The 13,289-nt window shown below is 35.6% G+C and overlaps 4 protein-coding genes across 15 annotated transcripts; 2 read left to right on the top strand and 2 right to left on the bottom strand.

Annotated features, from left to right (window-relative positions):
- Positions 1–390: 390 nt before the first annotated feature.
- LOC144471422 (uncharacterized) lies at positions 391–2,316 on the bottom strand. The gene is made up of 5 exons (XM_078183451.1): positions 1,654–2,316; positions 1,382–1,521; positions 1,176–1,300; positions 943–1,082; positions 391–879 (listed from the first exon to the last, which is right to left on the bottom strand). Exons 1-5 carry the CDS (start codon positions 1,661–1,663, stop codon positions 395–397), a joined length of 900 nt encoding a protein of 299 aa, XP_078039577.1. The 5' UTR covers positions 1,664–2,316; the 3' UTR covers positions 391–394.
- Positions 2,317–4,758: 2,442 nt separating this feature from the next.
- Positions 4,759–6,421, top strand: LOC144471420 (uncharacterized). Its single transcript, XM_078183449.1, has 3 exons — positions 4,759–4,914; positions 5,021–5,075; positions 5,153–6,421. Exons 1-3 carry the CDS (start codon positions 4,894–4,896, stop codon positions 6,406–6,408), a joined length of 1,332 nt encoding a protein of 443 aa, XP_078039575.1. The 5' UTR covers positions 4,759–4,893; the 3' UTR covers positions 6,409–6,421.
- Positions 6,422–6,476: 55 nt separating this feature from the next.
- LOC144471418 (lisH domain-containing protein ARMC9) lies at positions 6,477–11,863 on the bottom strand. 9 transcript variants are annotated; one of them, XM_078183428.1, is made up of 18 exons: positions 11,748–11,863; positions 11,552–11,670; positions 11,346–11,483; positions 11,148–11,277; positions 11,017–11,084; positions 10,639–10,872; positions 10,392–10,579; positions 9,971–10,301; positions 9,714–9,887; positions 9,387–9,635; positions 8,996–9,307; positions 8,784–8,911; positions 8,593–8,677; positions 8,283–8,521; positions 7,681–8,211; positions 7,452–7,528; positions 6,964–6,994; positions 6,477–6,758 (listed from the first exon to the last, which is right to left on the bottom strand). In XM_078183428.1, exons 2-18 carry the CDS (start codon positions 11,609–11,611, stop codon positions 6,641–6,643), a joined length of 3,093 nt encoding a protein of 1,030 aa, XP_078039554.1. In that variant the 5' UTR covers positions 11,612–11,670; positions 11,748–11,863; the 3' UTR covers positions 6,477–6,640. The 9 variants fall into 9 exon arrangements, 6 of the variants coding, with proteins under 6 accessions (XP_078039554.1, XP_078039555.1, XP_078039557.1 ...); XM_078183430.1 differs by having other exon boundaries at positions 6,478–6,758; positions 7,681–7,952; positions 8,091–8,211; positions 11,552–11,764; XM_078183429.1 differs by having other exon boundaries at positions 9,989–10,301; positions 11,552–11,764.
- LOC144471423 (putative RNA/DNA demethylase ALKBH6) lies at positions 7,122–13,187 on the top strand. Of its 4 annotated transcripts, none has more exons than XM_078183453.1 (6): positions 7,122–7,214; positions 12,091–12,230; positions 12,305–12,481; positions 12,550–12,657; positions 12,742–12,840; positions 12,920–13,187. In XM_078183453.1, exons 2-6 carry the CDS (start codon positions 12,189–12,191, stop codon positions 13,175–13,177), a joined length of 684 nt encoding a protein of 227 aa, XP_078039579.1. In that variant the 5' UTR covers positions 7,122–7,214; positions 12,091–12,188; the 3' UTR covers positions 13,178–13,187. The 4 variants fall into 4 exon arrangements, with proteins under 4 accessions (XP_078039579.1, XP_078039582.1, XP_078039580.1 ...); XM_078183456.1 differs by lacking the exon at positions 7,122–7,214 and adding an exon at positions 11,660–11,678; XM_078183454.1 differs by lacking the exon at positions 7,122–7,214 and adding an exon at positions 11,766–11,962.
- The last annotated feature ends 102 nt before the right edge of the window (positions 13,188–13,289 follow it).

Genomic DNA, 13,289 nt, shown 5'->3' with positions numbered 1-13,289 from the left:
TACAATAACGTGGGAAGAGCGAACGTAAAGAAGTATAAACGGATCGTAACACCACGCAACGACGCAACATCGGTATACGCTATATTATGTTACACATACTATAATATATGTAGACGCAGCTTTTCAAGCCAGTTTCCTGTGCGCGTGCGTTTACAAGTCTGTACACATTGCCGCGCGTTCAAGCGAACCAGGATAAAGGATAGGAATATGATCTGAAAACTTTTCCGATGCATTGCATGTATTTGTATTATTTCCGAACTTTAAAGATTCTTTGATTACATCGGTTTCAGAACAATTGAGTACAACAGCAAAAATATTTTAGATTTCACATGAAAAAACAATGGAAAATATTTAAATACACAGAACTCATTCTCAGATTCAGCGAACGCAATTTTTATCTGCCAATATGTTCTTCGATATCGCAAATAACTAAAGTTTCGTAATTTGTATAAGATTCTTCCCTGCCATCTATAGGTACATAACAAACTTGGTGATTCGGCTGAATTTTCCCGACGTAATATATGCCTTTGTAAAAAACTCTCCCTATGAACAGCGCATAACCATCCTCCGATTCGCCAGCAGGAAGAGCGTTCAACGGAACAGTGCCATCCCATGATTGTACCCAGCTCACATTTTCAGCGCACAATACTTGAAATTCTTTCTTATCGTGTGCAAAACCACCCCACGCGACTGTACACACGTTATTCCTTACGCTTCCAGGTACAAGTGAATCTCTGTGATGAGTACGACCTACATACAAGTCATTTTTCGTAACATCGGTAACATTTCGTGGAAGCCCAAGGGTTTCGTTATAATCTATCCATAAGCTAGATGTGTCGACCACTTGTTGTCTGATGGCTGCACCAGTGCATTGCGATTCTAAAATAGAAAGACAAATGTATTTTCTGATATGAGTTTGTAAATTAGTTTAAAAAGGGGCACCTTCTATGAAAAATTCTCCTGTAGCACCCCATGCTGTACCGACTCCTATATAATTTATAACAAATGGATTTGGGTCTTTGTACGACATAAAGACTTCACCATTCTGACGACCCACGTTCAACAGTCCATCGCATAGCCACCTGTAAATATTTACACACATATCAATGTAAACTTAAACTTTGCCACTTGATCTCTTTTTCTGTAGAAAGTATGGAAAAATTTAAAATCCTTACTGTATCCAAATATCGCACAAGTGATTAGCATTTAATATATCTTTGGTTTCGACTTCCACGATTGCGGGTTCTCTACTATTTTTCTTTAACGCTGACATAGTATTTGACCATCCTCCAATAACAATCTAAACAATAAGATTCTAAATGTTTATAGAAAGGCATACCGGAATGTTGATACGTCCACGTACATAGAAAGTGTAACATACCTCATACATGTTAGAATCAGAACCCAAATGAGTACGTAAACATATTCTTGCATCATGTTCAGCTTTTATACGTAACTTAACACGAGACCTTGTAGTAGGAAAATAACGATATTCCAAACTATTTGGTGTACTAGTACTGACTGTAAAGAAAAACAGTTATTGTTGTAGTCTATTAATTAGTATACGATTAGTATACGAGTACGTGATTCACAATTAGATTATAGAGACTCTAGCGATAAATTTTTATACGGTTTTGTCATTTATATACTTACGCAAACACATGTTTGTTTTGACAGGTAAAACAGCCACTTATTTAGACAGATAACAGCAACTTGGCGCCTCGTAGTATTGCGAACACAGCACTGTATCAGTTGGTTCGTAACAAATTGTTTAACCTAGTGCTTGCTATCACTGAAGAATACGACAATAAAGCAGGTGTATGCGTAACAGCGTTACGTTTTGACATTATTTGTGATTATGACGTTAGTTTACAATAACTGTCTTATTCGAATGAAATATGTAATAACTGACAGCGAGGATACGAATACGTTAGAATCTAACGGTTAAATAAATACAATTGGAACATGAATGCAGAGTTTTGATTTCATAATTTTCCTCAGCGAATTGGTGACAAGAAGACCAAGATCTCACCGAAAAATACTGATGCGGTTGATTTTGACATATGCGTAACATTCAGTGAATACATACATATACATCCATGCAATAGGAAATATATGCACGGTTTATAATATTTATAAAGTTGAACGCATTCAAGAAGGATGTTTTCATTCATTGCGCAGGCGACAATGCTACATAATTTCGTGCGCGGAAATTCGATTTCAGTCAAGAGAGAAGAACGAAATTATTAGTTTTCCTCGGTCGACGTTGCACCGATTATATTTACTTAATTAACGCGGACCGATTTCGAAGCAAAATCCAGTATCCAAAGAATATTAGATAGATCGCGAAGTATTAGCAACTGGTATTACCACATACCGGTTCAACTTTCGCAGCAGACATCTTTCTGGCCTCGAAAGTATAACGCACCTGCGTCCTGCGCCACTGCATTGTACCTGTTGTACACTGTGCGCAAAACACGTTGAATTGTACCGGATTCTTTCACAAAGTATTCAATGTGGAAAAGAATTTTCAACGACGATAAAAGAATGTGTTTATCATTAGATCGAAGAAAACACTATTCTGATAATAGCAAGATGAAACCGAAGTTATACGAAATCATCGGATATTTACAAGGAACGCGACGATTTATTATGTATGCAACGACGCGAAAGAGGTGCCCGTTTGGAATTAGTTTAACGTCCACTTTCCATTTTCATTTTACTTTCTTTGCATTGTACTTTACGTTGTTACGCGTACGTAACTTTTACTATTCCACGACGACATAGGGCACCTATATACCTCGTAATGCAATAATGCGACATGCGGCATGCGATATGCAAGGCAAATTACCGGAAGAGGTACTGAACAACACGCGAACAGAAATTTTTAAATATATTGTTTCAATGTTATTCCTATAGCAATTTCTCTGTGTAGCGAAACGAGGAAATAGCGACATCGGCACAGATTTCGAGAGTAGATGTGAAACCTTTTCTACCGTCTACGTCTGAAATCTGGTAAACCAAATTGCGGTCCAGCATGTAATACATAATTGCAACGAAATACTTCTGGTTGCCTATGGCTAGGGGCTAAATCATTGTCCTAGGCCATGGTCATTAACGCATTTGAATTCGCCTGATTGCCTCACGGTCGACGTACGTTTTAATGAGGCGCGTGTGTGGAAAGTAGAAAGCATTGCAAAAGATAATGACCAATGACAAGGGTGTATGCACGGACAAAGTCATTCTGGCTTTCATGTTCCGGCGTAACGTACAATCATTCTTTCTTGATCTACATACGACAAAAAGAAGCAGATACTACTTGTACCAAAACTTACGTATATGTATATATTATTCATTATATTTTAGCAATCGATTGAGGTCAATGTTATTCGAGCATTTGAATTTGCAAAATCAAAGAGAACATTGCATTTTGGATGACCGACATTTCCAGACGCATTTTGCAGATGAGCGCGTCTTTTGATAGACCTTACAACAGATTCGACTGGATAGAGGGAGAGAAACTTTCCTTCAGACGAAATGTGATTTGTATTCATGGTGCTCCTGCGTTTTATGCAGGATGCGAGGCTCGTCGAGCCTCGTAGAACTGCGTCGATCCTCGCTTCGGTACACTCTTTCCGATGTTTACGAATTTCGATCCCTCGCCTTGGTGAGATCTCTTCGAGCATTTTCTATCGGCGCGCTTTAAAATAGGAGCACGTCGAGTTTTAAGTAGGCTGGCCTTAAGGAGTTATTCTCACTAACCAGCCGCGAAAATAGTTGTTTTTCTCTTTATCCTTGGAAAGAATAAAAGAATATGATTCTTGGTAAACGGAGTAATCGGGAAACGTAAATTTCTTTCGTATTTCGAACCGGTCCATACGACAATCCAGGACGATGCCATTGTACCGTTAAAGATAACGACGAAATCGCGTAAATAGAACCGAGATTCTCGACTTCTCGGCGTGCAAACAATGATGTAAACCTAACAAGAATTACTCAATTCCCTATTGTGATCTACATTTTCCATCGTGTTCAATGCATGTCCCTTCTTTTACAGGGCTTCCATTTCTCTTCGCGTCCATTTCAAGTGATTACTATAGGATTCAGAATACCCATGTAATATAATTTACTTTCGTTTCACGAACGAAAGCTATCTATCCACGTACCGTAACAAATACATATCTGTAAAACTCGACAATGCTAATTGATAATATATAGAAATTAGGTCATCGTGAACGTATGCATGTATCTTTATGCGAAAGGATCTTTGATCGGACTAAGTATACGTGGAAATGTAAAAAACTGAAGAGCAAGTGTCCCAAAGTAAATTAGGAAAATTCAAGATATCGATAATAACTTTAATCTCAATCCAGAATAAGGAGTTTGAAAATATTCGCTTGTATATATCCTTTAGCTACACGATGGCGATGGCGATGACAATGGCAGTGGCAGTGGCAATGGCAATGGCAATGGCAATGGCAATGGCAATGGCGATGTAATCTCGTAACTGGTACCTCGTGAAAGGGACACTTTTCTACGTGTATTAAAAAGTCTAATTACTCCTAGGTAGGTCATGCCGCTCATAGTTCACTATGAATAGCCAGGCACACGACTGACCCATTGCTTTCCCTGTAAAAGTGAAGAGTTAAATCAGGTTGACTCTTTCTCCCTGCTCTGTATGGTCGAGTACCAACCAATGTTCTATCAGTATGTGCACATCAAGATCGCTTTTACCTTTTTACGAGCGAGGAGGGATTCCTAGGAGTATAAAACCGTAAGGAACAGATTCACATGCCAGTATGTGTATAGTTCGAATTTAGTAAAGGAACGCCGGCTTCGCAGCGGGTTCGTAGCACGTAGCTCGTCGTTGTCTAATCTAGGACCTCCCCTGTCATGGCGAAAATCATTTCGCTTGTGAGTACGATAAGTCTGAGTGTTGAACGAGATTAATTGAAAGAAAGAAAAAAAAAATATATATATATATAGTTTAATCGTCTATAGCGTTGTATGTTGATTTTAGAAGACGGTGATCTTTGGCAGCATCTTGTTAGTGCGCGCTGAACCACCGGTCACCAGTACGTATTCGCGTCGAGAAAATTTGAGAAAAGTTCTGCTAAATGATAAATTCTCAAGTAACCTTTGTCTAACGCAGGCTATTCGATAACAGGGGACAATGCGTTTGAGTACAACAGCAACATCATTAAAGACGGCCACAGAGAGAACACGGAACTTTATTCAGCCGGGACTAGCGGACACTCGCTGAGTAACGGTCGAAGCCAAACCAGCCTTGAAGAAAGTCTGAGAGGCAATTCTTACAGCGGATTTTCGCAGAACGCGCACAATCCTGGCTTCCAAGGATTTTCTAGCAATGTACGGGACAATCTTGGCGCCAGCTCCTATTTTATGAACGATCCTATCCAATCGTCGTTCGAGAGCTACGCGAACGCGAACAACAACAACAACAACGGAGATTCGACATTTGGCGGATATGCTCAAAGTATGGATCAAACGGGGTCCGAGTTCGGCCAGGCAATGTCATTCTCCAACAGCAAACACAAAAGTCCAGAATATATGAGATTCTCCGACAATTTACCTGGAGCCACCAACACTGGCAATTTTCCTGGACTGACATCTGAAAGTTCACCTTTCAGAGACTATTCCACGGACGCATTCAGGAGCCACACGACGGCCACAGGGGGATACATGGACGGCGATCAAACATTTACCAGAGAACTTCCCAGCTTATTGAACAGTCCTAGCACAGATTACTCTTACGGGAAACACAAGGAAAGCGTATTCGGAGCTGGTAACGGCAAATATGCGAACGACGTTTACTCTCTTCATCCCGAAACCCGCTACGTGCGAGGCAGTCATGGAAACGGGGCAAGAGATTACGTTTCTTCGATGTACCTGCCGATGTCTGCCAGTAGTAGCACTCTGCTCGGTAACTTGAGGGGTACCTCGGATGTATCCCAATACGGTACAGTGAGTACGGGCAAGTATAGCAAATATAACAAGTACCTGGGAGACTATGCCCTCAATGCTGGCTTCAACTATCTTTCAAAGGAACCAGAGCCTGACTATTCGTTTGGTAATTACGGTAATTATGGTAATTACGGAAAAGGTAAGGCAACAACGTTTAAAGACAGCAGGCCGGGCAGCTATAGCGCCCAAAGTTATCTCGGGGATAGGGCACCATCCTACTCAACTAAATCTGCTGCAAATTACAAGGGTAAACCAAGTTATATCAGCTACCCAGGCAGCTCTTCCGCTGCTTATGCCACAATGCCGAGTTTACATGGTGCTTACAATGGCAACAGCTACGCAGACAGCCATATGCTCAGGAGATACCGCAGCAGTAGTGGACACGTCCCCGGACATGGAACCATATATTCTGGTTATTATTAACAGTCTTCGGTTTTCTGCCTTTTTCGTGTCTCTCTGTGAGAAATGTGATGAACATATTGTATTTTGTACATATTTATTGTATGCCTATTTAAACCTAATGAAAATCACATTGTTGTTTATACGTTGTTTAAAATAAAGTTATCTGAAATAAGTGTGCGAACGTGACCGTAATTTTCATCAGCTCGATCTTTTTACGGTAAAAAATGATAAATAAAGATTAGAACAAGAAAAATTATTGAGGTGTTCTAGGGAGCTTTGGTTTTGCCAGAAACGCATTTTCCGTGTCAAGATCGATTTCCTGAGTGTAACAACTATTGCCGCTTACAATCTTATTGTCATCACTGGCGTTCCTACAAAAAAATCAGTTTTAGCAGCATTGAACGCAACAATAGATGCCAACGAACAAAATATCAAATTTCATATAGCGAATATACTATGTGAACATATTGAAACCTCCGTTGGAAAATAGGTATAATTGTGCGTGATTCGGAGATGGTGCAGCGTGCATAATTTCATGAATAAACAGTGCGCTCTAATGTTTCTATTTTGACTCACAGCGACGCTATACTGCTCAGTTTCTCCATGACTGAAAAATTATAACGACCGTTTAATCCATATTCATAATTCTAAGTTCTTGCTCGTTCAACATTACAAACTGTAAAGCCATCCCTAAAGCACTGCAACCTTACCTACGAATTCCACATATCGTAATCTCTGTAATACATATTGTACAACCGTTCGATAAAATCTCATTCATTTCAATCAATTTCTTTTCACACGGTGATTAAAGCTGGACTGTCATTAAAGTATGTATAATTAAATGCATGTCACCCGAACGCGCAATTGTTGCTTTCATTCACTTGCTCCAATTTCTCATGTTTACGAACACATGTACTTACAAAAGAAAGTTGCAGTGCTTTCACTATTTCGAACTTATTTAGTAAATAGCTACTCTACTAAAAACTGCACGTTCTCATTCATCGTAGTTTCAATTTTAGAAAACTATATCAATGCTACAGAATCTAGATATAAAATAACCTCACCTGTTGAATTGGCTACACTTTCAACATCATTCTCATCCAAGTTTATCGAAGATGGAAGCGTTGTATTAGTACCTTTCCTATTAAAAATTATAAAATGAAATTTGATTATGTATCTACACGTCATTAGTCGCAGGAAAATATCATGAAAATAGCGTAACGGTGAATCGAAATCAAATTGCTAAAATACATCTCGTCATAACGCGATTATGTTTTACAAAGAACTACGAACTTTAACAAATGACTTGTATACAAGTATTCGGCACTTTCACAATCATCACGTGCAGAAATCGTATCGTTTTCCATTCTTAAATATGCATTTACATTACTAGTATTTCGGAACTTTTTATCATTCGATGGATTTTCATTAATTTGTCTATTGAACTTTATCAAATTTCTTTGTGTGCAATTGTTCCTTAGGAATGCAGAACTTTCTAAAGTAGTTCTTGCTTCGGAAGAAGAACTGCATTTTTCATTTATTCTCGGCTTATTCATTTGTTGGGCCTTAAACACATAAATGTGATAACACAATAATGAAAAAGCAAAGTAGCGAAATAATAAAATATTCGTTGAATGTATAAAAATTCCATTGGATGCGTTTCGATGTAAACGCGGCATTCTGGAATCAAAGAAATTGAATACCTTGTGCAATGAAACTAGTTTGGGTGCCTCTAACGTTGAGCTTAAATATGTTTCTTTCACATGTTCCTGTACCACCATGATATTGTTTCTGTTCTTTACGTGATACTTTTCATCTACGAATCTTCTCGAAAGGCAACGATTTCATTAAATACTACAAAGATGATAATTGCTGTACCGACAATACAATAATACCTTTCCAAATTTTGTTCATTTGATATGGATGCATATTCATATTGCAAGCTTTTCATTTGTTCTTCAGCACAGTGCATGAAAGTATGCGACGATATTTTCGAATTGATTTCTTTGTCATTAAAAGTCTTCGGGAATGTAGTATAGTATGATGCAAGCAACGTTTCTCCAAACAATTCGTCATAGCTATTCTTCACCGGGTCATTTTCTTCCAACTCATTTTCCACGACATCGAATTCTTCCTGAAAGAAGACATCATGTTTATGATCATGATAATCTTATTAAATGGGTCAATGGAAAAATCACTACGTACTTCATCGTTGTCTGCAATTTCCTCAATTTCTGTTTTAATCATAATTTCACCTTTGTGAATTTTCAAAATGTGTTCCAAGTGCTCCCTGTTATAATATCGTTCAATTTTGTTTACTTTAGTTCTACTAAGTCTACTAATTCTATCAATTATAGTAATTAGGAAGATTTACGGAGAGCATATATCTAATTTACCTTATTTCACCGTCTTTGTATTTACCATACTGTTCTAATACAGATGAGAACTTCATTTTCTTAGCTTCTTCGTTAATTTCATGATTTGTTAAAAAATGATTTAACGCTCCAGTAATATATGGCAAAATCTAACACGTATTCAACATTAGAATTACAGCTAGAGTTGCCTATTTTGCATAAAATAAAATATATGATTGAATTTTATCGCTTACGGAGGAACGATCCGTTAAAAGCAAATTAGTTAACGTTGATACAAGTAAAGATGCCAAAGTGGCCGCTCTTCTTCGAGCAATTTGATGCAATGACAGATTCATTAACAGTGCTGTAGCATATTCCAATCGGTAAGAATCCATAATGCGGTAATGGACATGTAAATGACGGATCAACCATTCTACTAATCCATTTTCTATCATATATATCCTTTGCTGTTTGCGTAATGATAATTTTTGCAGCATCGCAATAATCATATTACACGTAAATGTATCTATGTCGTTATCATAAGTATTATTTAGGCACTTGAATACCTAAAGCATTGATTTTATTAATAAATATTAAGATTATTATATACTTGAATAACAGTTCAGATACTTGGATCTAACATACCGCATCGACTACAGTAGAATCAAACGACAAATAATCTCGTCCACATCTAAACGATGCTAAGGCGTTTAATAATCTCGTGGTTGATTGTTGCAATGGATGAGGCATACTGATGTTGTCCGGAGTTAATAAATACGGTAGAATAGATGTACCTTTATAGTTTGCAATTCGCCCATAAAGCCCTAAGAGGTCTTTACTTATGTACTCGTGCAATGCTTCCTCTCTTTCTTCAAGTTGTCCGCATGTAACTTTCTAATGTAATATCGTATATTTATTTAAACAAATTCAATACCATTTAATATTAATTGGTAAATAGTTATTATACTTTACCCTTCTTAATGCTTGTAATAGTAACAATTTAGTTCTGATACTTCCATTTATTAGATGTAACTTAATTTTCTTAAAATTTAACGATTTTGGAGGTACAGGCGAAATATCCGGCATCGATTGCTTAATTACTTTCATCTCGGAATTACATTTCTCTAACATCGCTTCCGAAGAACACTGTACAAATAAAACAGATGATAATAATATAATTCTACACACGTACGTATATTAATGTAGTCGTTTGTTACAATTCTACTTACATATAAATTGTTTCTTACATTTTGATTAAATAAATCTGGAAAGATTTTAATGCAGGACTCTAACATGGCTTGGAAGTCGATAGTTTGGCCCTTCACCGAGTTTTCTAAAACGTTCGTTAAAACTCTGGCAATGCTCATTAATTTATGATAATCAGCATGCAGCTTATGAAATCGTTTCTTTAACTTCTCATAATTGGATTGAACAATAGATAAGTGGGATTTTGTTACAGTTAATTCCTGACTATACAGCATTAACTTTTTATTACTTCTTAAAAGCGACGAATGCAAATCATCGTCTGTAGAATAAATCGTTGATATTGTCTGCACGCTTCTGTATCCAAATGAAACGTTATACAGCGTATTTAAATGTTACTATGAAACTTGCAGTTACTATGAGAAATAGTGTGCCATTGTTACTAACTTTGATTTTCGTGTATATTTTGTATTATCAGATAAACTATACTCCTCATCGAGTTCGTCGTCTTCTATAAATAGTGGAATGTTTCTATCATTTGGTATAATTGGTACATTTCTTCTTTTAGGTATTACATTGGCAGTAGAATCTTTGTTCTCCAAATTTATATCATTGTGTTTCAGATCGCTGAAATTCTTAAGGTTGAAGAATTAAATATAATTCTCAGTATAAGTGATTTATTTACTTTACTTACTTGTTGTTTATAGTTCTCAACAAACGAAATCAAATTTTCAGTTAATTCTCTCATCCAACTGTTTCCAAATGCTTTAGATGTGCTTAATTCTGCGAGTGGTTCCTTGGTAAACGCTAGTGTAATTAAGGATCTCAATTCTGTATCATTTTCCAGTTCTTTACCAGACGTATTTAAAAACCCTCGTAACAGTTCCATACACTCGTGCATATCCTCTTTTAATTTAGTCATAAGATTCTGTATATTATCAACAGTTAATCAATTATCATTAAGCTTATAGCATTGTCCTATAGTTTCAGTAAAAATATACTATATTGTATATACTATAGCTTTTCAAATAGCAATTCCCTAAAATTGTATTATGTTACAAACTAATGTTACCTCTTGATTCTCTAAACCATCACGATTCAAAGATGTTGTAGATTTCATTGTTTCTGCTTGCATTTTATCTATAAAAATGACTTGAATTAATTATGACATTCTATTTAATATGAAATAGAATTCCATATTACCTTGCTCTTCAAATGAATGTAAAACCATTTTATGTTTCGATAACATTATAAAATAAACATACAGATTCAACGTCAAGACTTTATATGATTTGGTTTGTTTAACATTTTCAGATATCAATGAATTCCAGATCTAAAAGAACATAATTTTTTTAGAAGTTGTATTATACAATTATCTGTTTGAATATGGCTATTATATACATTAAAAAAGGTTCTCCAGTCTCCCGAATTGAAACTCAATAAAATCCTTTTATCTGTTGAGGTACTCTTAAAACTGCGCGATTCAACCTCAATTAGTAATGTTTCAGCAGTATTCTCAAGATTATGGTCTATAAGAAACTACAAACAAATTTTTATACATGGTATTCACTATGCAATACGTGTATATGTATATTTCCAAACTATACCTGATGAATAAGTTTTAAATTTTTGTTGTCCATCTGATCTATTATACGATTCTTATCCATCCTGCCCTTTTTTCTTGTACATATAAATAATGTTGAATTACTTTGGTTAATTTATATTTCTGAAAAGGTGTGGTTTTTCGCATGAAAACATGGAGAATTGTTTCGCGGATAGAATTGATTTTATGCAAATACGTACGTGCGTACGTAATATAGCTCAACGATTAATAGCGTGTTCGTTGTCACATGCAATACGTAAAAGAATACTTTCTACACCGATGTGGAAAACATTCAATTATATGTGATTTCATCTCTCTTTTTATCAAAATAGTTTAAATCTTAAATGATCAGTTAAATATTATTCATAAACTGTACATTAATTTGATAATTCTAACAATTAATATTTATCGCAAGGTTATATACCTAATCTTCAATATATATCAAGCAATTGTAAATACATATATTTTTTAATGTGTACATACAGCTTTGTTAAAAAAAAGAAGTATGTATACCGTTTTCTCAACATTTTTCTTTGTTTACAGAATCCGAATAACCGTATTCACAAACAGACCTTACTTATCATCGTTGACCAAAAACTTCTTAATTGTTTGTACAATTAGATAACTTTGCCTATTACGACATGGATAATAACAATAAATATAATAAAAATGTGGTGTCAGAGGTTCACATTTATACTGTTTATTTTTATAGTGAAGGTTATACATTTTAAATTCTGTAATGTTTTACTTATTACAGGTACCAAATTTAGCTATTTATATACCGAACTTTATAAATAAAGAGGAAGAATTAGAAATTGTAAAGCATGTTAAGAATGTTCCATTGCCAAAGTGGACCCAGTTAAGTCATCGTAGGCTACAAAATTGGGGTGGTATACCGCACCCCAAAGGTATGATAGCAGAAGATATACCAGGCGTATGTACTTAAAAAGAAGGACATAGAAAGACAATTTAGAGAAAATTATTCTAACAATAAATTTTCAGTGGCTTCAAAAGTACATTAACAAGGTATCGAACTGCAATATTTTTGAAACAAATAAATTACCCAATCATGTGTTGATTAACGAATATTTGCCTGGACAAGGGATAATGGTATACGAAAGTCGTTACGCACATATATATGTATATATTTTATTAGTGTAGAAAAAAGTTTTCATATATATTGACATTTTTTAGGCTCACACTGATGGCCCAATGTTTCATCCTATTGTAACAACCATTAGCTGTGGATCTCATACTCTTCTTGATTTTTACAAACATTCAGACAGCTCGGAGGTTGTAACAATTGTAGTATTTTAAACTTATACGAAGAATTGATTAGCCTAACATTTTCTGAATGTTTTCGTTTTTCTAGATACATCAACGTTCTTTAGAATTCAGTTTTCTACTAGAACGTAGAAGCTTGTTAATTCTCCAAGGAGATTTGTACCATCATTATTTACATTCGATTGCGGAGAGGGATACAGACATTATTTCGTCGACTTCAGTAAAAAATTTAAATATATGCAATGACGTATTTACAGAGGGACAAACATTGCAACGAGATGTGAGATTGTCTTTAACAATCAGACATGTTCCCAAAACTTCCAAATTGAAATTAAAAATTGGATAATACACTATATATGTTAGGTAAACATATTTTTTAAGTACATAACATTCATTATTAATATCCTTTTCATTTTTTATTTACTACTTGTAAGAAAAATTATATTATGTGCTTTAGG

This window comes from Augochlora pura, chromosome 6, assembly GCF_028453695.1.
Source record: "Augochlora pura isolate Apur16 chromosome 6, APUR_v2.2.1, whole genome shotgun sequence".
NCBI classification, from domain to species: domain Eukaryota; kingdom Metazoa; phylum Arthropoda; class Insecta; order Hymenoptera; family Halictidae; genus Augochlora; species Augochlora pura.
Note: the sequence above shows the minus strand (reverse complement) of the source record. Positions and strands in the feature narration are given on the sequence as shown.

Coding starts and splice junctions, on each gene's coding strand:
- LOC144471422 (XM_078183451.1), bottom strand. Junction 1,301..1,381: donor CTGATTCTAACATGTATGAG/GTATGTTACACT, acceptor CTTATTGTTTAG/ATTGTTATTGGAGGATGGTC. Junction 880..942: donor AGGAGAATTTTTCATAGAAG/GTGCCCCTTTTT, acceptor TTTCTATTTTAG/AATCGCAATGCACTGGTGCA.
- LOC144471420 (XM_078183449.1), top strand. CDS start 4,894: ATGGCGAAAATCATTTCGCTT. Junction 4,915..5,020: donor TGGCGAAAATCATTTCGCTT/GTGAGTACGATA, acceptor TGTTGATTTTAG/AAGACGGTGATCTTTGGCAG. Junction 5,076..5,152: donor CGCTGAACCACCGGTCACCA/GTACGTATTCGC, acceptor TGTCTAACGCAG/GCTATTCGATAACAGGGGAC.
- LOC144471418 (XM_078183428.1), bottom strand. CDS start 11,611: ATGGATAAGAATCGTATAATAGATCAGATGGACAACAAAAATTTAAAA. Junction 11,278..11,345: donor ACTGGAGAACCTTTTTTAAT/GTATATAATAGC, acceptor ATGTTCTTTTAG/ATCTGGAATTCATTGATATC. Junction 8,678..8,783: donor TACAAAGACGGTGAAATAAG/GTAAATTAGATA, acceptor ATATTATAACAG/GGAGCACTTGGAACACATTT.
- LOC144471423 (XM_078183453.1), top strand. CDS start 12,189: ATGGATAATAACAATAAATATAATAAAAATGTGGTGTCAGAG. Junction 12,482..12,549: donor TAGCAGAAGATATACCAGGC/GTATGTACTTAA, acceptor ATAAATTTTCAG/TGGCTTCAAAAGTACATTAA. Junction 12,841..12,919: donor AACATTCAGACAGCTCGGAG/GTTGTAACAATT, acceptor TCGTTTTTCTAG/ATACATCAACGTTCTTTAGA.